The 27,062-nt window shown below is 46.8% G+C and overlaps 1 protein-coding gene across 1 annotated transcript in view; it reads left to right on the top strand.

Moving 5' to 3' along the window:
- The window catches only part of COL5A1 (collagen type V alpha 1 chain), a 253,839-nt gene that overhangs the window by 179,495 nt on the left and 47,282 nt on the right, over positions 1 to 27,062 (top strand). Inside the window, exons 29-41 of the mRNA XM_084821216.1 lie at positions 542 to 595; positions 2,562 to 2,669; positions 8,209 to 8,262; positions 11,939 to 11,992; positions 14,570 to 14,614; positions 14,734 to 14,787; positions 16,977 to 17,021; positions 18,605 to 18,658; positions 18,852 to 18,905; positions 20,556 to 20,609; positions 24,854 to 24,961; positions 25,976 to 26,065; positions 26,166 to 26,219. Coding sequence (XP_084677342.1) covers positions 542 to 595; positions 2,562 to 2,669; positions 8,209 to 8,262; positions 11,939 to 11,992; positions 14,570 to 14,614; positions 14,734 to 14,787; positions 16,977 to 17,021; positions 18,605 to 18,658; positions 18,852 to 18,905; positions 20,556 to 20,609; positions 24,854 to 24,961; positions 25,976 to 26,065; positions 26,166 to 26,219 — 828 coding nt within the window. The remainder of the gene's footprint in view (positions 1 to 541; positions 596 to 2,561; positions 2,670 to 8,208; positions 8,263 to 11,938; positions 11,993 to 14,569; positions 14,615 to 14,733; positions 14,788 to 16,976; positions 17,022 to 18,604; positions 18,659 to 18,851; positions 18,906 to 20,555; positions 20,610 to 24,853; positions 24,962 to 25,975; positions 26,066 to 26,165; positions 26,220 to 27,062) is intronic.

Consider the following 27,062-nt stretch of genomic DNA (forward strand, 5'->3'; position numbering starts at 1 on the left):
TTCTCTGAAGTCATGATTTAGCCATGGGGTCATGAGTCATCAGTTAGCCACCACTTTGGGATTGCAGATGTGCAGAGGCTCCTCAACAGGCAATTCAGTCTGGACAGCATCTCCTGAAAGTTTGAAAAGTCCGTGGCAGTGGGGGTGGGGGCTCCCTTGTCTCTGTGGATGAGAACCTGAATAATCCTGAGGTGAGGAAAGAGGGCTTTTATTACCATGCAGTGTGAAGGTAGGAGTCCTTACATGGACGAGCAAAGGGCTGGATGGGCCTGATCTCATCTGATCTCATAAGCTACGCGGGGTCAGCCCCGGCTAGTACTTGGATGGGAGACTGCCTGGGAGTCAAACTTCCTGCACGGAGCAGGGGTTGGACTCAATGGTCTTGTAGGCCCCTTCCAACCCTATGATTCTATGAGATCTATGAGGCTGGTACTGGTGATGGTGGTTGTGGTGGTGGGTTGATATTTTTATCTTCTCTGATTTTACCTTCTTCAATATCATAATGCATAATGTCCCCCCTTCTCCTGTCCCCCTCATGCAGGGTGAAGATGGCTTCCCAGGATTCAAAGGCGACATGGGCATTAAAGGAGACAGGGTGAGCTTTCAGGAACACCATCTTCTCCAGGCTGGTTGATGAGAACAAGATACGAAGTCTGCTATCAGGGCTTTGATCCCAGGGTTGTTATCCTGATGTAATCCTGGGGATTGAGGAATGAGGAATTCCACGGCATTTCAGAGCTCCTGTGGATGTTCTGAGGAAGTGCAATTAGGGATTTTGGAGAAATCCGTTCGGGGTGGAGTTCACCAAGCTTTCAGCATCTTGGACCCCCGGACTTCAGCTCACCTCCTCACGGCTGGCCCAACTGAACCTGCACTGAGTGGGGCCAGCTCCTGCATCTTCCAGGTTTCTTTCTTCTCTGTAAAAAGACATTTGTGCAAATTTCAGTGGCAAACTGCACAATTTCAGCCGCAATTTGGGCAAATCTCTTTTGACAGAGGAAACACATGCACACCCCAGAAAACTTCCCAGATTCCAGGAAAATCCTATGTGGCTGAGCTCGCAAATGCAAGCAAAGCCAGGGAGGCAGCAGGGATCCATTGCGCCCCCAAAGGGCCATATTTTCTAGTGATGTACACCCCCAAATACAAGGGATTTGAGCAGCAGAGGCTGGTGGCTCTGATGTTGTGGGGAGGTGACTCTGCTCTGGGTTTCAATCAGAACTCTAAAGGAGCTATCTGAGGTGCTGAGCCAAATAGGTTCAGTACCTTGGATAGCTCCTTTAGAATTCTGACTGGTTCCGACTGAAAGCCAGAGCAGAATCTCTGCCCCATGACATTGGCACCACCAGCCTCCCCTGGATTTGAGCTCCCTCAGGCTTCTGGGTCACATCCGAAGGTGGCAGACAGCCAGTTCCTCCAGGAGAACAGGCGCCTTCTTTGTGCAGTGACGGGACGTGCATCTCCCCTCTCTGGACAGGACTGGGGAGCAGGGAAGAGGAAGCACGAGTAGCCATCACCGCATTCCTTCTGCTGCCATGACTTCTATGCCTTAATGGCCCATTGTGGGATGAGCTGTTTCCTGCTGCCCATCAATCTGATGGGCAGCCATTCTGATGGGAACCAGCTACAGCCTAGCTACAGTTCTCCGTGCTCTGGTAACCTCTTGTCTGGATTACTGCAATGCATTATGTGCGGGGCTGCCTCTGAAAAAGCTCTGGAAACTTCAGCTGGTCCAAAATAGAGCAGTGAGATTGTTAACAAGGACTGGCCAATGTGGTCCTATTATGTCAGCACTTTTCCATCTACACTGGCTGCTAGTCCATTTCCAGGCCCGATTCAAAAGTGTTGGTATTAAGATTCAAAGCCATAAATGGCTTGGGGCCAGGTTACCTGAAGGATCGTCTCCCCACATATACACTTGCCCAGATCCTAAGATCATCCTCAGCAATCCTTCTCCAGGAGCCTCTGCCACATGAAATGAGGTGGGTGGCTACTAAGAAGAGGGCCTTTTTTGCTGTGGCACCCCTGTTGTGGAATGAGCTCTGCCCAGAGAGGCTCACCTGAGACCTGAATTGTGCTCCTTTCAGCACTAGCTGAAGACCTTATTTTAGTCTTTCAGCTTCTGTTTTTAAAACTGTCACTGTATTTTAAATCTTCGCACTGCTGCTATGTTCTGTTTGGTTATTGTTTTTATTTTATACAGTAGTTCTAAACTTTTATATTGTATTTGATCATGTTGCATTTTATGGTTTCATTGTTGTGAAACACCCAGAGACCTTTGACTATTGGGCGGTGTAGAGATGTAATAAATAAAAGAAATATCAATCAATCAATCAATCAATCAAAACAGAGTTGACAGGACAGCCCTTCAAATCGGGGAGACCTTCAAATAGAGGACTGTCCTCTGTAAAAGAGGACACATGACCACCCTACTCTTAATTGACCTTGATATTTTGCTGTAGATGGCAGCTCTCCTTAATGCTATGCTGAAACATTTTCCTGCAACTTAACTGAGAGTGTGAGAGGGCAGAGGAACTCCTCTCTTTTCCAATTCTCCACAGGGTGAAATCGGCCCTCCTGGTCCACGAGGCGAGGATGGGCCAGAAGGCCCGAAAGGTCGGGGAGGACCCAATGGAGATCCTGGCCCATTAGGCCCAGCGGGAGAAAAGGTAAGCTCATCCCCCCCCCCCGCTTGAACCGTATCATAGGGTACGCAAGGAGCCCTGTTGAGTTTAGAAGAGCTGGAATGTACGATTTATTCCCCCGTGCTATGAACCCTTTTCTTCTTCCCCTGCATCTGTTCCCCGGCCAGCTTTCTGTTGGTTAGAAATATACAAAATCCTCCCTGAGAAAGTGTGCCAAACGTATTCCTCTAAGTTCCCTCGACATTTCTGCTGATGGCTTGCCTGAACAGAACCATCTGGATTGAGGCAGATAGTGCTGATCAAAGCATATTCAGGTGGCATCATTTCTTGGGTTCCAAGTTGTCCTGGAAGCATCTTCTTAGTTCTTACCAAGTCTTCTGCTGGTAGAACGGATGGCTCTCTCATCTAAACCTAGCCCTGTCCTGCTTCTTGGGCACTCTCTGGTCTAGGCATCAAATTTCTCTCTTAATTCCAACCTCCTGTCTTTGTCATTTCCCTCCTAAAAATAAAAGTGAGTTGTGGCATTAGTTTAGATGGGTTACTGCAATGTGTTGAATGTGGGGCTACCTTGGAACATGGCTCAGAAGTTTCAGTTAGTTCAAAACAGAGCTTCTAGGCTACTGGGATTGGCTGATATGATCATGTGACACCACAGTTTTGTCAGGTACACTGACAGGAAGGACTTCTTCAGTGCAGAGTTAAACTATGGAATTCACTACCAGAGGAAGTAGTGAGGGACACCCATTTGGATGGCTTTAAAAGCGGGCTGGACAAATCCATGGAGGAGAAGGCTATCGATGGCTACTAGTCTTGAAGGCTATGTGCTACCTCCAGTACCAGAGACAGCATGCCAATGTACACCAGTTGTTGGCAAACAAGGGCGGGAGGGTGCTGTTGCATTCATGCCCTGCATGTGGGTTCCTGGTCAACAGCTGGTTGGCCACTGTGTGGAACACAATGCTAGACTAGATGGACCCTTGGTCTGCTCCAGCAGGGCTCTTCTTACGTTCTTATGTTCTTCTAGGGATGTACGAAAGTCACTTACCTTTTAACAAAATTGATTCGAGGTGGGGGAGAGGCGCTCCATCCCTCCCCCCGAAATTCTGGCCAGGGGGGAGGCGCTCCGTCCCTCCCCCCCCAAATTCTGGCTGGGGGGAGGTGCTCCGTCCCTCCCCCCCTGGATCCTGGCTGGCCGGGTCCGCAAATGGCGGCGGCTGTAGCCGCCGCCGTTTGCGTCCCTGCAGTCAGCCGTGATAGGCTACGTAAATGTTTACGTAGCCTATCACGGCTGATTTAAAAGAAAAAAAACGCGCGTATGCAAATGGCGGCGCCCATGGGCGCCGCCATTTGTGTTCCTTATTTTGACACGTCTTAGTCTACGTAAACATTTACGTAGACTAAGACGGCGAAAAGAAGGGGAACGCAGATAGTGTAGACGCTACGCTATTTGCGTTCCCCTTATTTTCACCGTCTTAGTCTACATAAATGTTTACGTAGACTAAGACATTTCAAAATAGGGAATGCAAATTGCGGCGCCCATGGGCGCCGCCTACCAGTCCATTTCTGAGTCCGTTTCAAAGTATTGGTGCTGATCTTTAAAACTCTTAAAAGGTTGGGACCAGAGTACCTAACAGAATGTCTCCTCCTGTATGTAGCTGCCTGGACCCTTAGGTCACCTTCAGAGGCCCACCTCTGAATGCCCCCACCAAAGAAAGTTAGGTGGGTGGCTATGAGAGAGGGCCTTCTCAGTGGTGGTGCCCCATTTCTAGAATGGCCTCCCCAAGAAGGCTCAGCTGGTGCCTGCACTGTTACCTTGACCATGCCAAATGAAAACTGTTCTTTTCTCGCAGGAGTTTTAGAGACTTCGCTTTCAGATTTTTATGGCTGTTTGTATATATTGTTATATTCCTCTATCCCTGTGCTGTTTATCATTTTGTACTGTATCTTGTTCTTTTAACTATCTGTATTGGGCAATATCCAGTACTGCCACTGTGCTTCTGCTGGTTTCCTTGCACTTGCAGGACCCACCACTTGCACGACAGGAACTAGCATAGAATCATAGAATAGTAGGGTTGGAAGGGGCCTACAAGGCCATCGAGTCCAACCCCCTGCTCAATGCAGGAATCTAAGTCAGAGCATCCCTGACAGATGGCTGTCCAGCCTCGTCTTGAATGCCTCCAGTGTGGGAGAGCCCACCGCCTCCCTAGGGAATGGGTTCCACTGTCGTATTGCTCTTACAGTCAGGAAGTTTTTCCTGATGTTCAGCCGGAATCTGGCTTCCTGTAACTTGAGCCCATTATTCCATGTCCTGCACTCTGGGATGATTGAGAAGAGATCCTGGCCATCCTCTCTGAGACAACCTTTCAAGGACTTCAAGAGTGCTATCCTATCTCCCCTCAGTCTTCTCTTCTCAAGGCTCAACATGCCCAGTTCTGTCAGTCTCTCTTCAGTTCACAGGGCTTTGTTTCCAGTCCCCTGATCATCTTTGTTGCCCTCCTCTGAACCCTCTCCAGTTTGTCTGCATTCTTCTTAAAGTGTGGTGCCCAGAACTGGACACAGTACTCCAGATGAGGCCTAAGCAGTGCTGAGTAGAGGGGAACTAGTACTTCCCGGGATTTGGAAGCGATGCTTCTATTAATGCAGCCCAAAAGAGCATTTGTCTTTTTTGTGGCCACATAATATGGTTGGCTCATATTCAGCTTGTGATCGACAACAAATCCAAGATCCTTCTCACTTGTAGTGTTGTTGAGCCACGTATCCCCCATCTTGTAACTGTGCCTTTGGTTTCTTTTTCCTAGGTGCAGAACTTGGCATTTATCCCTATTCAATGTCATTCTGTTGTTTTCTGCCCAGCGCTCCAGTCTATCACTTTTAATTCTGTTTCTGTCTTCCAAAGTATTAGCTATGCTGCCCAATTTGGTGTCATCTGCAAATTTGATCAGCATTCCCTCCACCTCCTCCTCCAAGTCATTAATAAAAATGTTGAAGAGCACTGGGCCCAGGACTCAGCCCTGCCCCCACTTGTTACCTCTCCCCAGTTTGAGAAGGTTCCATCGATAAGCACTCTTTGAGTCCGATTCTGTAGCCAACTGTGGATCCGGATCGTTGTTTCATCTAGCCCACTTTGAGCTAGTTTGCGCATCAGGATATCATGGGGCACTTTGTCGAAAGCTTTGCTGAAGTCAAGGTATATGATGTCCACAGCATTCCCGCAGTCCACAAGGGAGGTTACTTGATCAAAAAATGAGATCAGATTTGTCTGGCAGGATTTGTTCTTGACCAATCCATGTTGGCTTCGAGTAATCACGGCATTGTTTTCAAGGTGTTTACAGACTGAGTGCTTTATCATCTGCTCCAGAATTTTCCCAGGGATGGATGTAGGAATGGTGGAGAATTCCACCACGGATTTAAGTGAGGCCAAATGCACTGGCATTCAGCCCCCTGAAATCCGTGGCAGAATGGCCTGCCACCCTGCCACACACACCCCCCGCAGATCCCCCCTGGGACGAGACTTACCTGGCTCAATGTTCCAGACGGCCGCGGCTCCAGCGGCGGCTTTGGCAGCGGCTTTGGCAGCGGCTGGTCTTCCGGCCGGCTGCCGCTGCTGCCATTTGCAGACTGGTCTTTTTTTTTTTTTTTGCACAGACGTGATAGGCTACGTAAAGACTTACGTAGCCTATCACATCTGGGTTAAAAAAAACCCCGAAAACTTGTACACAAATGGCGGCGGCTACGGCCGCTGCCATTTGCGTTCCTTATTTTTCTCCGTCTTAGTCTATGTAAATATTTACATAGACTATTACGGCGAAAATAAAGGGGAATGCAAATAGCGTAGTGGGTGCTATTTGCGTCCCTTTTTGATTCACTGTTTTAGCCTACGTAAATATTTACGTAGACTAAGATGGCGAAAAATAAGGAACGCAAATGGCAGCCGCCGTAGCCGCCACCATTTGCGTACATGGTTTTTGTTGTTTTTAAACCCAGACGTGATAGGCTACGTAAGTCTTTACGTAGCCTATCACGGTTGAATAGAGGGATGCAAACGGCGGCAGCTACAGCAGCTGCCATTTGCGTCCCTGCTACCCAGCGGCTGGATGTCCAGCTGCTGGTGGAGCTGGCCAGCGGCTCCATGGAATCCCCACGGAGCCGGCCGGGCAGGACTCTGGGGGGAGGGATGGAGCGCCTCCCCCCACACCGCAAAGCAGATCCACGAAACAGTAAGTAACTTTTGTACATCCCTAGATGGATGTCAGACTGTCTGGTCTGTAGTTCCCAGGTTCCTCCTTTTTACCCTTTTTGAAGATAGGGACAACGTTAGCCCTCCTCCAGTCATCTGGCACTTCCCCCGTCCTCCATGATTTCTCAAAGAGAATAGACAGCGGTTCTGAGAGTTCTTCTGCCAGTTCCTTTATTACTCTAGGATGCAGTTCATCTGGCCCTGGAGATTTGAACTCATTCAAAGTAATGAGGTGTTCCTTGACCATATGCCTGTCGATCTCAAGCTGCAATCCTGCCCCTTCAGCCTGTACTTGGCCTTTGCCAGGGGGGTCATAGACCCTCTTTGGGGAGAAGACTGAGCCAAAGTAGGAATTGAGCACCTCTGCCTTGAGCACCTCTGCCTCTCTGCTCACCTTGAATTGAGCACCTCTGCCTTTTCTTAGTTATCTGTTATCGTTTCGCCATCCTTATTTCATAGCTGGACCACCATTTCTTTCCTCTGCCTGTTACTATGCAAAAGTCCCGGCAGTAATCCCAGAATCAAGCTGAAACACTCACTTCTGGAATGGGAGAGGTCATTAGTCCTCCTTTCCGCACGCTCTGTTGACCTGCACCACTCCAAAAAAGAGTGTTTGGCAAATTTCTGATTACTGCAGGATCCAGGGAGGGAGGGGCCATAGCTCAGTGTGATAGAGCACACGCTTTGCGTGCAGAAGGCCCCAAGTTCGATCCCCGGCTTCTCCAGGTGGGGCTGGAAAAACTCCTGCCTGAAACCCTGGAGAGCCGCTGCTGCCGGTCAGTGTCGACAATACTGGGCTAGATGGACCCAGGGTCTGACTCGGTAGAAGGCAGCTTCCTATATTCCTGTGTTCTTATTGCACTAGTGGGGGTCCCGGTAGTGCACAGGCAATGTTGGATCTTGCCCATTGTATTTTATTCTTTGAACTACTTGTATTGTCTTTTATTCTTTTACCTGTTTATAATCTGCCCAGACAATACCTGTTCTTGGATGCATTGTATTTATATACCTCTCCACATCTGATAAAATATTGGAGTGGTGAACAATAAAAAGGGGGAGGAGAAAATAATCATCATCAAAATACAGAATTAAAACCTTTAAAATCAGATTGTGCCAATAAAACCGTGGCTGGTTAGTCAGGGAAGGCTTGTTTAATAAAAATGTCCAGGCACCAAAAATGAAACAATGTTGGTTCCTGCCTCACATCAACAGCAAAAATAAAGAAATTATTTATTAAATATTAAAACAGATCAATAGATGATTCCGAAAACACACTCTGTTTTATCCTTTCCTCTTTGTTTAAAAATCACTGGTTTCCTTTTCCAGGGAAAACTTGGAGTTCCTGGGTTGCCAGGTTACCCTGGAAGACTGGGCCCCAAGGTAAGTTTGGCTTAATATGTAAATACATTTCCATTTGAGATCTCTGAGTTACAACTACTTGGGCTGGAATGCGATGTCAGTGACAGGAGACGTGTTGGAGCCAATGACGCAGAAGGTGTTGTCATGCATTTTGCACTGCTTAGGCAGATGGTTCAGGGGAGAGGGGAAAGGGTGAAGTATAGGTGCTTCTGAAACAATTAGCTAGACATCCATGCGTCTCCTGTAATGTCTGGTTCCTGCCTCAAAGACCACGAGAATCCATCAAGGATTTGAAGGAGAGCGAGGGATCTCTCGGCATGATAAGGCGGAGCTCAAAGAATTCACGCCATCATAGCTTGTTGTATGGAATTGCTGCTATTCATCAGTCAGGATGGATCAGAGAGAAATTAGTACTTCAAATTTGATTTGTTCCCCTTGTCAGTTTTATCCGGAAGGGCATCTCCCTCTGTCTTGACTGGATACTTGCTTGTGTCTTCTTATGGGACATGAGAAATTGCAGTGATTGGAGAATGGCATGTTGAGTGGAATGAGCTTATGGTATTGGACTAAGAAGAAGAGCTGAATTTTGCTTAGTCCTCTGGGTCTCTGAAATGTAGTTCAGGCCCAGCATCAGCACATGTGGAGGCGGCCCTCGCATCTGGGCCTTGCTGGGCTGGCATCTCTCTCACCTCTACCACTCTGCAACTCTGCGTGTGGGGAGACCTGGCCTCTGTGGGAGACTGGCAGAACACAGACAGGATTGAGCAGAATGTCATGGGACTTGCCATCCCTACCCCTGCCCCACCAGCCCAAGTGGGCACCAGCAGCCAGGGAGTACATGGTATCCTTGGACAAATGCCAGTGACCCAGAAAGATCTCCTGCTAGAGGTATTGAGTCTAGGCTGCCCCGCCCTTTTATCCAGCGCAGTCAGCACCCAGTCCACACAGCTGTCTTGACTCACCTGTGCTGCCGTTTTACTTCCCCAGCAATGCAATTCTGTTTGTTGTGGCATTGTGGGAGAATTATAATGGGGATGCTGCAGAGTCCCTATGGAAATGATATAAATTAGGAATCCCTAATTTATAAATGATATGAATTGGGGATCTCTCCACCTTGAGAGATTTTGTTCGTCTCATTTTAGCAAAAATCTTCCCTCAAAATCCCGTGAGATGTTTTGCTCAAAGATCCCTCTGGTCCTTTGATGCTTGTTTTTCAATGAAGTGCCAAGATAGGTTGTGACTGTGAGACCTCCTTTCAAAATGGTGAGAATGTTATCCATTTTGGTTAACCTTCTTTTGAATATCCCCATCTTTTGGATGTTTCACTGAGGTAGGACCATCCAGAAATCCCCCAGAAATGTTTACTTTAGGTGAAATTTGGTGTGGACCCACTACACTCTAGGGCAATTTGGTATCACTCATCTCTGCAAATTTCGAAGGAAGTTGGTGTAAGCACACCCCTAATAAATGCCCCCTCTAGACAGGAACTGCTGGTGTTAAGTTGCTCCATCGACCCTAAATTATTAAGCACTGATTCTATTTTGGGCACTGATAATGTGCGTGAGAGAAATATTGAATGCCAAGGGACTCTGATACCAAAGCATCACAGGCGAGGCCGCTTCAGGCAGGGCTCCAAGGAACTCCTTTGATGCCGGCATCAACCACCTCTCTGTGCCCTTCCAGTCTGCGTAATAAGGAGCAGAATGCAGAAGCCGATCCCTCCGAAGTGTTCTCATAGAATTGCTGAGAAGATGAATTAAGGAGAATAGCAGATGAGACAGAGAGACGGCCCAGCTGGCAGGAGGGAAGGCGGTGCCAGCGCCACACCCTCTTCCCTGCTGAGTTGTTGTCAAGTGTTTCCTCTTTTCAGATTGAAAGAGAGAGCAAGAGAAAAATTCCCTGTGCGTTGAATGGGAAGCTGTAGTCTGCGTGGCACCATACCCTGGCTGGCGCTGCCTGGAAACCTGAGTTTTTGTTGATGATATTTTCCCTTTGTTATTTTTTTTGAATTGCACGTTATTATTCATCTTTAATGCTGGGGAAAACAGGCTTGCTTGATGCTGGAGACATAATTAACACACGCACGTGTTTCCTGCCAGTGGATTTGTTTTATGCTTTCTGCCCCCACCCCACATCGGCATACTTTTTACTGCATCGTTTCGCTCAGTGCCTGCCAGCCATCTATGGAACGACTGCTCTGCCAATTCAAAAAAGGAAAAAAGTTGTTGTTCGTTTTGCCTCTTGCCCATCACTCCTGCCCTCTGAACTGGAAGTGTGCCCCCTTGCACTGTGTACGCCCTGCACTTCCCAAGAACAACCGCAGGATTTGGTGACCCACACATGGGTCGCTCCTGAAGACCCATGGCTGGGGAGGGTGGGGAAACTTGTTCAGTTCACATTTTAAAGTGCATTATACTGAATTTCACACTTTCAAACCAATACACAAAGTGAAACTCATTTATCCCATGAAATTCACACTTTTATTATTACATTTACTTATTTAATTAAATATTACATTTATATCCCACTTTTTTCCCTCTTGCAAGGAACCCGAAGAAGCGTACATGGTCCCCCTCTCCATTTTACTGTACCAACCGCCCTGTGAGGTGGGTTAGGCTGAGAGTCAGTGACTGGCTCGAAGTCACCCAGGGGCCGAGTGGGGGGACTAGAGCCGGGATCTCCCGAGTCCCAGTCCAACACTCCAACCACTACACCACAGTGGCTCTCACTAGCCGGGGTCAAATCTTAGCCAAGGTTTCCCTCGAGGGGGGATGGAAGTGTGACAGAAGGGGACAGAGATGTGTTGAGTCAAGGCAGTAAAAGAGGAGACAGATGGACAGACAGACAGACAAAGCCACCAAAGTAGCAGTCAAGCCAGGAACCACCATTGGCTGAAAATTAGTGGGGAGATGATTGTCTGTGACTCCATCCTCGCATTTGCTTGCAGGAATGCAGTCCATTGCCCCAAGGGTATCTCTTGGGATGCTGCAGGTTGTTGTTGTTGTTGTTGTTATTATTATTAAATTTATTAATCGCCCATCTGGCTGGTCACCCAGCCACTCTGGGCGATGTACAACATACAATAAAACAGTTTAAAACAATAAAATTCTACAATAAAAACATTTTCTAAAATACCCTAACCCACCCCAAATGCCTGCCTGAACAACCATGTTTTTAATGCACAACGGAAGCTCATTAAAGAGGGGGCATGACAGAGTTCCCTAGGGAGGGAGTTCCACAGAGTGGGGGCCACCACAGAGAAGGCCCTCTCCCTCATTTGATGACTTCCTGGCTTGTTAATGGCCAAGTGATGACATCATTTCTTTAAAATGTGGTTTTTGTGATCATGGAGCTCCTTATGATGTAATGTTAGCAGACGTGCAGTATTCTCCACCCCCCCACACACACATTTCTTTCTCTTTCTGCTGTCTTTTTTATTATTATTTTATTTTAATACTACATTACAAATAATTACAATAATTTATTGAAATCATTCTGCAACACCAGTCAAACTATAACACATTCAAAATGTAAGTAGATAAGTATTAGTGCTGTGAGAATATACCTATAACAGTAATATTATCCAAATAAATCAAATATAAACCTGATGAATATAATATTTAAACATTACCTTGTACCCAGCAATACGTATGGATTAATTTCATCCTGGACCTTCCTGTTTTCTTCTTTTATCTAGGGGTCCATTGGATTCCCAGGCTTTCCCGGAGCCAACGGAGAGAAAGGAGGAAGGGTAAGAGAACTTCTGTGTGGCTTGTGTTGATTTGCACTCTCTGCTCCTTTTTGTTCAAGTACTAAACGCTCCCATTTTGTCAAATACGTTGTTCTGATGTTGAAGGCGGGATTTGTTAATGTTTGTACACACGTACAAATCTGTCTTCACAAACATCTAGGCCCGGGTACCATAGCTCTTGAGGAAGATATGATGGCTGATCTGACATCCAGGGGGCGGATCACTACCCCCCCCCGCCTCATTCACCCTTATTATCCCTAAATAACACCCCAGCTATCATGCAGGGGTGCTCCCTGGTTTCCTTCTCCCCCTCCTTCTGTAACTATTTTCATTACCATTTGTGCTTTGCAAACTTGCACAGTTCCATGCAATCGAAGAACACGGAGGGCCCCATTAAATGCTTCATGCGGTTTATCATCTGCAAAGCAAACTCTCTGGCTGCACAATTCCGAAAGCAAATATTAAAAGGTATCAGAGGCCCCTCCCTCCTCAAGCCTGAACAGAAGAGTGTTAAATTTCCTTTTACTCTCATTTAAATACAAATTACTTTGAACAGGCATGCTTGATAGGAATGCAGGAGATCTAAAATTGCTTTTCAGCATGTTAATATTGTGCCATCTAAATTTAGTTTGCATCTTGAAAATGGGAGAACAAGGAAGAGGACAATCTTCTTTCCTCCACCACCTTATTTTTCTGCCACGTGATTTTCATCCCTTTTATATAAGCCACAAATGGCCTCTTTCTCTCTCACCTGCTGTATGGGGAGTTTTTTTGCTGGCTGTACCACAACCAAGCTGTTTGAATGCACAGGAAGCTGTGAAGGAGGCAGCTTCCTTATGACAAGGAAATGTCACCCTCTCCTTGCTAAGTCACAGAGAGAAACAAAACTCAATGCAAGGGAATCTGGCGGCGGCAGCACCACCAATAAAGCACAAAAGTTGACAGTCTCTAAATATCTGTATTGCCTTCTGCTCATAGTGATAAATCCTCTGATACTGAATGGATGTGACGGAACAGAATCCTCACTAACATTCTGGTCGTGCAAGATTTTTTTAAAAAAATGCTTGCAATCCAGCTTCATTGAGAACAGTGGAAGTTGTCAGTTTGGCTGGGATTAATACTTCACACAGCACCTAGTAGGGATGTATGAGAAATTCATTTCAGTTTGTTTTTGAACAGAATTTACCCAGCTGGCCGCTTCTGGAACTAAACGTGAACCCAAACACAATCTGCATTCGCAACTCGCAACCCATACGTTTCTGAGCTTGTGATGCTATTTGCAGAACGTAGCATGTGTTTGCAAAATGCACAAATTTGAAAAACGTGCATGAAAAATGCACACTTGGCCAGTGTGGCCAGTCTGCCATGGACTCTGGAGGTCGGATTCTTTGGAATCCAGACTGATTTGAGTCTGTGGCAGATTTCTCCAGCATCCCTACCCTAGACCCCAAATTATTCCATGCTAATCTTTCAGTGCCCTGCTTCAATATTCCAATCAAACCAGATGCCATGCTAAGAAAACATTAAAACTAAATTTAATTAAAATTAAAATTTAATTAAAACATTAAAATGCCATCTCTCCCTGAATACTTTCATTGAGTTTATCTTATCTTATTTTATTTATTTATTTATTTAAAACATTTGTATCGTGCCCTATATAATTAATATCTCAGGGCAGTGTACAGATAAAATCAATTTAAACAGTATAAAATAATAAATAATTTAAACAGCTAAAAATATATTAAACCATTAAGCAAGCTAACACCAATTTAAAAATCTAAAACAATGAAACAGTTAAAACAGTGTGCAACTTCAGGGAATTCAAGTAGCCCTTAAAGGCTTTGGTGAAAAGCTATATTTTAACTTGTCACCGAAATGAAACCAATGTCTGCGCCAATCGGGCCTCCAGGGGGAGGGCATTCCACAACCGGGGTGACACAGCAGAGAAAGCCCTCCGCTGTATGCATCTCTACTTTTCCTGTGGCTTGTGCAGGTTGAATGGGTGAATGGTGGTCAGGGGGTAGTCTTTAAGATCCTTATTGCTACAGCCTTTGGAGCCAGCTCTGTGCTTCGCAATGAGCCACCCTCCCATGATATGCAGTGCAAGGTCTTGCCGGTGTGAAGGGCCACGTGCTAATAGCCATGCCTTTAATTCGTTCATAATTTCATCCAAACATCAGCTTCCAGTGTCAACAATTAGGCAGCTGTTATTTTCTTCTGGGCACTCAGTAATGGAGGTTAATACAGTGGCATATTTAGGACTCCACTGTCTTCTCCCTTTTCATGTCAGGATGAATCCTAGTCTCCAAAACCAACTGTATTTGTCAGTTTCTTAAACAAGTAAAGCAGAGAAAGTGGGGCAAGACACACATTAGTCTGTGGTCAGCTCACACTCTCACATTTTTCATTTATCTTTCTATTGGTTCTTTTATTATATTGCATTTTTAAGATGCTGTTACCCAAGCCTCTGGTCTCAGTTGGGGTGGAGTAGACTGGGTTAGAAACAAAAATGGATTAACCTAAGAAACTCCATCACTCAACTGATGCACAATCTCCTTGTTCTCCCTCTGATTCCAGGGCACCCCTGGTAAACCTGGACCAAGAGGTCAGCGAGGCCCAACGGTAAGAAACGTTGTGTTTTCCTTTGTTTTTTTACTCTCCAGAATTGCCCCTCAAATTCCCATTTTTCATTCTTGGTTGGGCAATGCAATACCAGTTTCTTTTTTGTGTGTCTTCTCCAGGGTCCCAGAGGAGAACGAGGTCAACGAGGCATCACTGGCAAACCTGGACCAAAGGTACATTGAAGAGGGATTCCTAGAAGCCTGTTCCCCATCCCAGCTCAATTCTGGGGCTCCTCAGTGACTGCAGTGTCTTTCTCTCATGTAGGAAAGCTTCCAAAGCAGCCCAGGACAAGAGCCATGCATAAAGGGGAACTGAACCATTTCAGGTTGTGGGTCCTGTTGAGTATGAGGGTTAGTCCAGTTGAGGGGACTGCTGAGCCCAGGTTCTCAGGGATACAATCAACAAACAAGGGCTCAAGACAATAGACAAGGTCAAGCACAGCAAGGGTCAAGTTCCAGGATGGTCAACATGGTGGTGGGGATGTTGAAGAAATCATTTCAATTCCTGCTGCAGCACCCAACTCGAACTGCAGCAAGTCGGGCCAGTTTTCAGATTTTCCAAGAATTTTGTGCATTGGAGGGGTCTGCAATTTGTGGAAATTACAGTCGAACTTGCACAAATTATGGTGGAATTTGCATAATTTGCACAAATTTTGCTCTAATTTGTGCAAATTGCTCAGAAATTTTTGCAAATTGTGGAACCTTCGCAAACTGCAGAACCTTCCCCCCAAAATGTGCAAAAATGTTCCTGGAGTTTGGAGAACAGCCCACAGCTCAGCTTGCAGCCACAAATAGAGTCGTAAACACTGCAGAACTCCATTGAGCCAAAAAAGAACTGGATTTCCCAGCAACAAACATCCCTACATGATGGAGAGTCCAGAAGTGAGGTCAGACAAAGCCAAGGTCAGATGCCAGTCAAAGTGGGAGTGCAGAATCTCAGGCCCAGGTGCCACATGCAGCCTCAGGGAGGGCGGTTCCAATCCAGCCCTCTGGGGTTCCCCAGAAGACTACACACCCTTCCTATGGCCCCGCCTGCCTTTCCCCAACCACCAACTATTTGATGGCTCCCCAGAGTTTGTGCCATTTTTCCCCATTGTACAAGGTTGAAATTCCTCTTTGAAGGCTCAGTTACTGGCAGTCAGAGCTTTAAGCTGAAATAGGCTAGTATTTTGGGCTGCACCTCTTTTGCCTTCAACTCTACCCATCACTGGAACGTGGCCCCAGAGAGCTTCTCCAAAATTAAATTTGTCCATCGGGCTGAAAATGGGCCTGCACCTTTGAGTGAGAGAAGTCAAGGTGTGGAGAACACCACAGAGAGTTCTCAGTGGGCTGAGGCTGGAAGACAGACAAGCTGAGAACATAAGAAGTGACGCCTGCTAAATGTCCCTCTTCTGCACAATTATTCAAGACACAGGAGGCCTACTGTCTCCTTTTCCATCTGGCTGCTGTAGGCCTGGGACAGGATCCCATGTTAGTAAAGAGACCTGTAGAGTAACAAATATATTGTGGCATAAGCTCTATCTGATGCATGAAGTGGTCTACTGACCTGAGTCATGAGGTACATGCATCCAGGCTGGGTGATGGGGAAAGGGTTCACAAAGGTTTTGGGGTGTTGGTTTTCTGTCTATCTGTTCCGATGTGGACAAATGCCTACCAGTTTATGCTTCTCCACACATCTGAAACAGTTGGGTAACCACTGAAAAGAGTTAGACCTCCATAAGAGTTACAGCAGAACTATCTAGTTAGGAAGATTTGTCCTAAGGAATAAGGGGCAAAGAATAACCCTGCCCCAAATGGCCAAAGTATTTATCTGTCCTAGGTGTATGTAGTATAGGGATGTCAGAAAAATCCACAACAGATCCAGATGAGTTCCGATTTCTATGAATTTGACCTGCGGATTCTGCAGTGGACTGACTTTTTCTGAATTGGGCAGATTCCTCAGACTTTTGGACTAGTTTGTTGTTGTTTTTTTAACTTTGGGGGCAGGGGGTTGCACAAATTTGCACTTGCGTTAATGCATATTATCACTAATGTGCATTTGCTCTAATGCACATTATCACTGATGCACACTGGTGCTAATGCACATTATTGCTAATGTGCATTTTAGCACAAGGATGCACTTGTGTGAGGGGTATGAAAATCTTGTGTATCCTAAAACAAACTCCAATCCCATCAATGGACAATGGAATGAAAGACGCTTGACAAATCCACAAAACAGAGACAGAATGGATTTAACAAAATCCATACATGCAGCATGCCTAATGTGGCATATGGTTGAATTGATTGTAGTGTTCTGGTAGTTTATTGTTTTAATGCTCTCTCTCTCTCGCTCTCTCTCTCTCTCTCTCCCCCCCCCCCCAAAGGGCAACTCTGGTGGTGATGGGCCCCCCGGTCCTCCAGGAGAAAGGGTAAGATAAGACAGACCGGGAGAGAACCTTAGGTGTGATGTAAGACACACCTTTGGGCAGGAATAGTGGACTAAACTGCTCCTCATCTGGCAGCCCCTGGCATCAGGACCACAAAGGGAGGAGGGACAGCCATGTAATGGACAGCTGCCCTTGAGGGACTGTGGAGAGAAGCAGGTGGTGGATCAAGTGAAGGGAATACCATTGAATGGTGTTGGCTTGTCTTTTTTGAGAAGAAGGGCTCAGGAAGAGGGAGCTGAGCCGAATTGGCTCCCCCAAACTCTCAACTGCAAGCACAAGAGCCACAAAGCCCACAGACCTCACCCGGGAGCATTTCTCCAAAAGGTCCTTCTCCTTTGAACATCCCCCCACATTGACAAAAGCAATTTCTTTTTTGATCAACTTCACCGAGAATGGCCAAAAAAACAGGCAAGACATTTTCGGCGCAACACTGATTTCCAGCCTGTGTCAGTTTTACATCTGTGCAAACCAGTGAGCAGAGACATCACACTGACAACAAAGGTCCACATAGTTAAAGCAATGGTATTCCCCGTAGTAACCTACGGCTGCGAGAGCTGGACCATAAGGAAGGCTGAGCGAAGGAAGATAGATGCTTTTGAACTGTGATGCTGGAGGAAAATTCTGAGAGTGCCTTGGACTGCAGGAAGATCAAACCAGTTCATACTCCAGGAAATAAAGCCAGACTGCTCACATGAGGGAAGGATATTAAAGGCAAAACTGAAGTACTTTGGCCACATCATGAGAAGTCAGGATACCCTGGAGAAGATGCTGATGCTAGGGAAAGTGGAAGGCCAAAGGAAGAGGGGCCGACCAAGGGCAAGGTGGATGGATGATATTCTGGAGGAGATGGACTCGACCTTGGGGGAGCTGGGGGTGGCGACGGCCGACAGGAAGCTCTGGCATGGGCTGGTCCGTGAAGTCACGAAGAGTCGGGAGCGACTGACCGAATAAACAACAAAACCAGGCCGAAGCACTTGCAAATGTAGACCAAACGAAATACTGACGCATCCCTAACTGCAAACTCCTCCCACTTTTAGCTCTGGCTCCACCCCATCAGGTCTGGCTCCACCCATGATTGAATGCAGCCCCTTGGTTGACTTTTCCCATGAGTCAATGGACCCTCATGGGGAAAATGTCCCACACCCCAGCACTAGAGGCACGGGCCGCTCCAGCAGGCGTAGGTAGACAGCACAGCCCCAGTGGACCATTAGCCACTTTCCAGGGGCCCACCTAATAGCCTGTGGATTTCTGGTATTCTTGCAAAGAATGCTGGATTGGGTGGCCCTTGGTCTGATCCTGCAAACCCCTCCTTCAGCAGGAGTGGGGATTACTGATAATACAGATTGGCTAGGCTTCAGCAGTTCAGAGGTCTTCAGTGTGGACTCTGGCTTTGCACATTTAAATCACATCAGGGGACCCTGGGAATTCTAGTGTCAAAAAAGCAGAACGTGCAGGCCATTCAAAAGCAGCCAGCCCCCCCTTTGCTCTATGTTCCCCAGAGGGAGGAAAATTGCTCCACCCTCACATGGCAGCGAGACTAATCTCCGTGTGTCTTTGCTTCTCAGGGTCCTCCAGGCCCTCAAGGACCTACTGGATTTCCTGGACCGAAAGGCCCTCCAGTAAGTATAAGGAAGAGGTGGTGGAGAAGGGGGAGATCTCCCCTCCAAATGCCAATGCATCCATTACACCAGAAGAGCTCTGCTTCAAGAAACTACTACGAGAAAGCCTGACGCAGAGCTCAGCCCCTGGATGAGAAGAAGATTGTGATGGGAGTGCGTCCAGGTTTACTGATCGTCCAATTTCCTTCCCTAGGGTCCACCAGGAAAAGATGGATTGCCAGGCCACCCCGGGCAAAGAGGAGAGACTGTAAGTACCTTGAGATCATTGGCATTCCGACAGGTATCTGAATTGCATGCTCTCGCTCTCTCTTCGTTCTAGCTTCTTCTGTCATTCCAGGGTGGAACAGACAGACGTGTGTGGTGGGAGGCTGCTCCTCTTGGTGGACAGGCAGAGTCATGTTCAGAATTACACCAAGGGGAAGGTCTTCGCTCAGGCTGAGCTACTAGCAGGAAGCAGAGCCCTGCTCTCTGTGTCTCTAGACCCGGACTTTTCTTACTCATCTTCCTTCTATGCCTCCTCTCCTTCCTGGCAACTTGGTTACAGTTGGATTATAAGGGCAGCCCTTTGCGGGGGAGCCTCAGGAACAATCCCCTAATTCCAGTGTCCACCTGGACTGTTCACAGTTCCTGCCCCATGGTGGCAGGAGCCCGACACACTGGAAGACCAGCCGCGGGGATCAAGCTGTCTTTGGGTGGAGGGGCCTTGGCTGCCATCGCTGATATTTTTTCAGGAAAGCTTATGATGTCTGGGACTGTTTAGCTTAGGAAAAAAGATGAGTGTGGAGGGAGGTGTATAAACTGGTGCCTGGGGTGGAGAAAATGGAGAGGGAGGCATGTTTCTCCTGCTCTCATAATATGAGAATCCAGTGGGATCATCCCATGAAGCCGAGTGCTGGGAGATTCAGGACAGGGAAAAGGAAGGGCTTCTTCACACAGCGCAGAGTTAAACTATGGAATTCGCTACCATGGGATGTAGTGGTGCCACCATTTTGGATGGCTTTAAAAGGGGATTGGACAGATTCATGGAGGAGGAGGCTATCAATGGTTACTAGTCCTGATGGCTGTGTACTACCTCCAGTACCAGAGGCAGTGAGCTTATGTACACCACTTGCTGGGGAACATGGGCAGGAGGGTGCTTTTGTGCTCAGGTCCTGGTTGTGGGCTTCCTATTGGGGCATTTTGTTGGCTGCTGTATTACCAGAATGCTGGATGAGACAGGCCTTTGGTTTGATCCAGCATGGTTCTCCTTATGTTCATTGAGCAACCGTTGATAAGCTCCCAGGGGCTCTCCAAGACACCATCTGGGAACTACTGGTACAATCTAGGGCTGAACTGAAATACACACCCTGTTTTGCCACCTATTCACAGGCAGAGAAATGGGGAGGAGGGTTTTTGCCAGTATTCAAGGGGTAGTAAGAGGGAGGCAAAATGCAGGCCTTAACACCAGCAGCAGTACCCCTCTGAGTGGCTGCTGGCCACCGTGCCCCCCCTCAAAGTCCAATGGGAATCCCTGTCTACCCAAGAACAGGAATTTCTGGCAAGAAAATACCCTTTTTCTCACCAGAGAATGCTTCCCTCAGCCCTAATACAAACCATCAGCTTTTCCTTGCTTATTTCACACACTCTCCCAACCCCAAAATGTTTCAGTTCAGTAACAACGGAAGCTTCTAGCCTCCTGTAATTTCTTTCCTGTTGGCCCTCCCCTGAATACACAAATACTCCCGCTGTCCTTGTTCATTTCCTTGCTTATTATCCTTCGGGATTTCTCATTCTTTCAAAGATGATAAGTCAGCTTATCAGAAGGGAGCTTGTCAAGTCAGCTGGATCATTATATCATCTGATAAAGTGCTGTGGTTATTTTTCTCCTTTTAAATGACAGCTTCTTCTGTTCTCATAGGGTTTCCAAGGCAAGACAGGCCCCCCCGGGCCTCCAGGAGTTGTCGGGCCTCAGGTGAGCACCCCCTCCCCAACACCACCCAGAATCTCTTGTCGATGTCCTTCTTCCAACTCAGCAGGAGAATCGCCACCTACCCAATTACTGAGCAATTACCAGATCCTCTCTCAGATTAATGGCAGAGTAAATTCTGTATCACAGGGTAAATACATGTTTATGTCTGCTTTCTGAGGTGTAAAAGTCGACTGCCTGGTAATTATGTTTGGAGACGCTAAAACATAATTAGTGTAATCTTCAGAAACAGTTTCATTCAGTCAGTCAGCGAGAGGCCGTTTGCCCTTTGTGAAAACATGGGATGGAGGATGTAGCCTTTATGGCTGCTTTGCTCCCTCTCAGCTGGTCTGAGGGACATTGTGTGGAGCTGAAGGGTCAGACACAGGAGGACATTATTAATGCATTCATTTGTTCATTCATTCGTTTACAACAGGGGAGGAGGAGCTCTTTCAGCCTGTGGGCCACATTCAGTTTTGGAGAAGTTCTTGGGGCCTTCATTCCAGTAGTGGGTGGGACCTATGGCAAAGGGGTGGAGTCAAAGCCCAAAGGAGTGAGGCCAAAATCCAAAAATTACCAACATGTTGTAGCTTAAAACTCTTCCTGCCAGGAAGCAAGCCTTAACAGAGGCATTTCAAGCTTTTAGAATGGGGAAGAAAACATGCAGAAGCTGGGAAACCACCAAGTGATCACTGTTGGGGGAAAGTCAGTGGGGCAGTGGAAGCGGGGCTGGCCATATGAGGAATCCTGGAGGGCAGGGTTGGGACCTCAGGAGGGTAGGATTTGGCCCCTGGGCTTAGGGTTCCTCACCTCTGATTTACAAGAGACCAGAATGCTCCTGGCTGATCTTGGCAGTCTCCCAATGGAGTCTCTGTTTGCTTCTGTCAGCCTCTGGTGACATGTTGTCTTACTCTGACCAATGAAAGGAGGTCCAATATTTGCAGTAGGGATGTACAGATTTTGTAAAATGTGTTCCGTCTCCATTTCACACATTGTCAGGTGCCTTTTGATCTGACATCTGTTCATTGGTGGAATCCCCATTTCCCAAATTTGCTCAAATTCACACGTGCGAAAAGGCACAAATCCCCCACAAATGCACCTCCCCCCCGTACAAATCCCCCCAAAATGTGCATTTTCATGCTTTAGCCCATGGGGACAATGTGCATTTTTGGCCAGTGTTTTTTATTATTATTTTATGTATTTTTCTATGACTAAATTTGCATAAAATTCCAGAAAGTTAAAAAAAAAAAAAAAAAAGGTCTGTGGAATCTGTGTGACTCAGGAAAAGCTGTTCTGCTGTGGAATATGTGGGTCAGATTCATAGAAATCTGAACTCATTTGATTCCATTGCAGAGTTCTCTGACATCCCTAATTTGAAGTGGTACATTACAGGCCCCTCGGACAGCCTACCCTTCGCATCTCACTTATGGAACCCTTGGCCGTTATGTCTTGTGAAGAAACTGCTGCTGACCACACATGGTCCTGATCTCCATAGATAGACTCCTCTTTTATTTCTTTTGGTTGCCCCTTGGCTTTCTGCCTCGTCTTCTTTATGACAACCAGTTCTCAATACTTCCAACCTCCTAGGGGTGCCTGGGCCCTGTCCAAGACTCCCCTTCCATTTTGTTCCTTAAATACTGATAAGAAATCCATCTTTTTTGAGTGATTTTTTAAAAGGACATGACTTGGAGACTAATAGAAACGATATGGATTTCACTAGAAAGTGCATGCATCACATGGAATGGACAATCCCTGCTCCATCTCCAAATGGATTTTGCAGCTGTTTAATAGCTGTTTAGCAATATTTTCCTCTTGTAACAGCGCTTTGAGAACAGGCACTCTAAGATAATGGCTCCGCAGTGGCATAATCCCCATGTACAGATCAATAATCACCATGTAGACACCAAGTTAATCTGCTCTTTATGTCCAATAAATGAATGAGAAAGTTTCCCAGCCAAAGCCTGATGCATTGTCATAAAAGCTTGACATTTATAAGTAAAAAAAGCCCCCTGAAGCATCTCAGGTACACATAATGGAGAAACCAATGGTGTCATTGTGCAGGCATAGTTCCACACTACTACACTTGCCCTGAAAGGAGAATTTGGATCCAGAAGCTGTTTAGCAACTCATGGATGGGATGGTTGCATTTAGCACAGGGGGGAAGAACTGAATTAAATTTTGGAGAATTCCTGGGGGCTGCATTCCAGTGGTGGATGGGGCCAAAGACCAAAAGGAAACAGGCCCCAAATACCAGATATACCAGCCTGTTTTAGATTAAAACTGTTACTGCCCCTAACTAAGACTTAGGAGAATGGGAAAAGAACACACAAAATCCAAGAAGCCACCAAATAACCAGTGGCTGAAGAAAGGGGGTGGGGCCAAGGAAGGGGCGTGGCCTTCTGGCAAACCCTGGAGGGCCAGATTTGGCCCACAGGCCTGAGGTTCAACACCTGTGATTGATTGATTGATTGATTTAAAACCATTTGTATCCTTCCCTATATCATTAAGATCTCAGAGTGGCATACATATAAAATTAATTTAAGCAGTATAAAACAATAAATAATTTAAGCAGCTAAAATATATTAAACCATTAAACAAGCTAATACCAATTAAAATCTAAAACAATAAAACAGTTAAAATGGTGTGCTACTTTAGGGAATGCATTGAGGCCAACCAAACTATGAAGAGCTGAAACAGTTGCCTCCCCCCCCACCTCCCGAGAAATGAGCGAGGTGGTGTGACACACGCAGCGCTCCTTCTGAAGTGGCCGCTCATTTATTTTGTCCTGCTGCTGTTTGGGGGCAGACATCACAGCCCGCCTTGAGATTCTCTGAATGAAGGAGCTGAGCTTCCCCTTGGGGCAGAGGGCAGGGCAGGATCATGCCCCAGCAGCTACCGTTTTAGAAAGAGAAGCCTTTCCCTTCACAAACCAGCCTTTCTTTCCACAGCCCCCTAAAAACTTTGAAAGCCAAAAGGAGGGCTACTGCACCCAACTGCTAATCGTATGTCTGCATTGTGTTACTTGGCAGCACTTGCTCGATCTCACCATGACCAGCAACTCCTGGTGGGACAAGAGAAACAACAACCCTGTTTCGCCGATGTGCAAGAGGCGATGTTCGAGCTTAGCATTGGTTTTCATTTTAGGTTTTCTTTTTAACGTAGCTTTTGCTTTCTGTTGTCCTATCTGGGAATACCCAGCCTTTCCCCGCTGGGCCCTGTTTTCTCATCCTGAAATAGCAGCTGCAGACGCCTTGGCTTCCTTCTGTTAATTAGCAAAATGCCTGGCAGGTGGCTGCAGCACACGGCCACGCTCTCGCCGGCAGCGAGAGAGGCACGGGTCACCATCTCGCATTGCACAACTGCTGCTGGACAGTGGTCAGGATGTCAGAGAGATCCAAAGTGGATTCCAATGACCGCATTTCTATTACTTTGACCTGCAGGTTCCACAGACCTCGGAATCCTGCTGATTCCATGGACTTGCAAACCCTTAAAAAAAAAAAACTTTCTGGAATTCTGCACAAATGTACTTGTACAAAAGTTATGGAAAATACGCTAATATCGATGCCATTTAAAACACACACAGCCAACATTTGATACTTCTCCCAATCTCTCTTCAGCAAAATATTGTGCAGCAGCAGAAATGATGTAAATTGCAGCTACCGTTTCTGCATACTTTGGAAGTGGGGGGGAATCCGATTCTGTCAATGAGCAAACAATGGAACAGAAGGTGCCTGACAATTCAAGAGACACACATGGAACTGATTAAACAAAATCCGCACAGTGCTGGCTTGCCTGCTTAGAGATGAAACCTGCCTCAGAGAGGATGGGAAAGTAAGAAATAAAGTCATGTGCACCTTTCTCATGGAAGTGGTTATCACCATGAGGGTACGGGGGCCAGTATGTGTCTCACCTTGGCTAGCTCCTGTAGCGTTCTGACTGGTTCTGACTGAAAGGCACATTCACCACCCCACTGACATCAGAACCAGCATCCTCCACTGATCTGAGGTGTGCGGGTGTGAACTCACTTATCTATCACTATGGGTTTGGGCCTCCATCGTTGGAGTTATCGCATACTTACTACCACACCTTATCCATTGGAAGGTTTCTGGCCACGGAAAAAGTAGTTGTCAAGTACAAACAGTGCCCCCCTCAATCAATCTTTCAGTTCACTCTGGCTGGTCAGGGTGGTTTCAAATATCCACACACACTTACTCAATGTGTCTTTAATGACCTGTTACACTTTCTTGCAGGGTCCTACTGGAGAAACTGGGCCAATGGGCGAGCGTGGCCATCCCGGGCCACCAGGGCCACCAGGTGAACAAGGGCTTCCTGGGGGAGCTGGAAAGGAAGGAACAAAGGTGTGTTTGGATCGGTGTTCCTTTTTGAGACCTGGCCTCTGTTTTGTAGTTGAGGGGAAGGGCTCCAAGAAGCTAGAGCAGAAACATGGCCAGAAAAGGACTGATTGATTGTAACAAGCTCAGCCACCTTTTGGGGTGGATTTGAGGATGATCCACAAAATGTTAGTAGGACTGGGTAGAAGGTTTTGTTTTTTGAAGAGGTTCTCCAATATAAGATATGTAATTAGATACCACCATCATCTGAGGTGAGATTGATCTGTACCACCATAAGGGCCTTCTCAGTTATGGCCCCAGTTCTGGAATGGTCTTTCTTCAGAAACGTGTTGGATCAACTTGGTTGGCCCCTTTTAGAAGGACTGTGGAACAACGTTTCTTTTTATACAAGACTTGGAAGTGGGAACTATTATTATTTATTCATTTATTCTACTGTTCTATTCTATCATTTTATCACTCTCTTATTCTGTTTCTATTGTTATTCATTTATTGACAGCATTTTTACCCCACTCTTCAGCTGAAAAAGGCTCCCAGAGTGGCTCACAAAGATTAATAACAAGATAGTCCTGGCCCTCAGGCTTACAATCTAAAAGACATGTCACAAAAGGAAAAGAGATCAGGAGGGAGGGAGGGAGGAAAAAAGTGGAACTCGGGCACCAGTAGGTATTCTTTCTAGCAGGGAAGGGCAAACCAAGATCCCTGCAGCTGATCCTTCTCTGTCCTATGTATGGGAGGCCAGGCTGCTCTCTCCCTTGCCATGATGTTCTTCATGGGAGGCGGGGGGGGCCCTCTCCCAGGGGCCCCTCGGTTCTCTGGCCGATGGAGAAGGCCAGTGTCTGCAGTCCTAGGGAATGGTGTGTTCCTTCTGGCAGTGAGGGTTGAAGAGTAACTCTTTATGATAGCTTGCGAATGTTAATTCTTAATTTGAGTGGTTATATTGCTTTTTTATGCTGTGACTTGCTTTGCTGACTCTGGCTATTAAGTTTCTTTTTATTCTGAATCATGAACTTTTCCTTGCAGGGTGACCCAGGACCTGCCGGGCTTCCTGGGAAAGACGGTCCAGCAGGTCTGAGAGGGTTTCCAGGCGACCGAGGTCTTCCAGGCCCAATTGTAAGTAAATGTCTCTTCAGGAAGCATGTGAATATATGCCATCTGATCATTTTCTGATGGGGTGACCCTTTTTCTTTCTCTCCTATTTTGTCTCTTGCAGGGACCCGTGGGACTGAAGGGTAATGAAGGACCACCGGGACCTCCTGGACCAGCAGTACGTGCAAGCCTTCCTTGCCTAGAATCCTCGCAAGGGGCAAATTCAATTTTAGAGATGCTCTCAGGAGCTGTATTCCAGTGGTGGGTGGGGCAAAGACAGAGGGGTGGGGCCAAAAACAACAAGAACCCCCGAGTATTGTAGCTTAAAGCTTTTACCAGGCCTGGCGACACCCCTGCCTGGTGGGTTAGGCTGGAGGCACGGCAGGAACTCAAAAGTTGGGCTGAAGCAGACAGGTTGCCATTTTTAAAGGGAGTATTTCTCTCTCTCTCTCTCTCTCTCTCTCACACACACACACACACACACACACACACGGAGAGAGAGACAGAGATTCTTGTGGCACCTTAAAGAGCAACAGATCTACTGTGACAGATGTTTCCATGGCCTAGAAACCACATTAGGATAACTTAGCCACAATAATACATGTGCTGGTAACTTCCCAATTAGACTACTGTAATGCACTTTACATGGGACTGCCCTTGAAGACAACTCGGAAGTTGCAGCTAGTGCAAAACACAGCAGCTAGACTGCTGACTGAAACATCTCATAAAACACCAGTTTTAAAGGAATTGTACTGGCTGCCAACATGTTTCAGGTTGGAATTCAAGGTTTTGGTGATGGCATTTAAAGCCGTTGGGGCCTCGATATTTGAGGGAGCGCCTCTCCCTATATATGCCTGCCTGAGGACTGAGATCTGTTGGAGGGCCCCTCCCCTGTGCGAGACATATGGTGGGACATGGGAGAGGGCCTTCTCTGCTGTGGCACTGCGGTTGTGGAATGCCCTCCCCTTGGAGGCCTGATTGGCACAGACATTGATTTCATTTCAGTGCCAAGTTAAAACAT

Source organism: Heloderma suspectum, chromosome 14 (assembly GCF_057233095.1).
Source record: "Heloderma suspectum isolate Gila_16-S chromosome 14, 16-S_ref, whole genome shotgun sequence".
Taxonomy (NCBI): Eukaryota; Metazoa; Chordata; class Lepidosauria; order Squamata; family Helodermatidae; genus Heloderma; species Heloderma suspectum.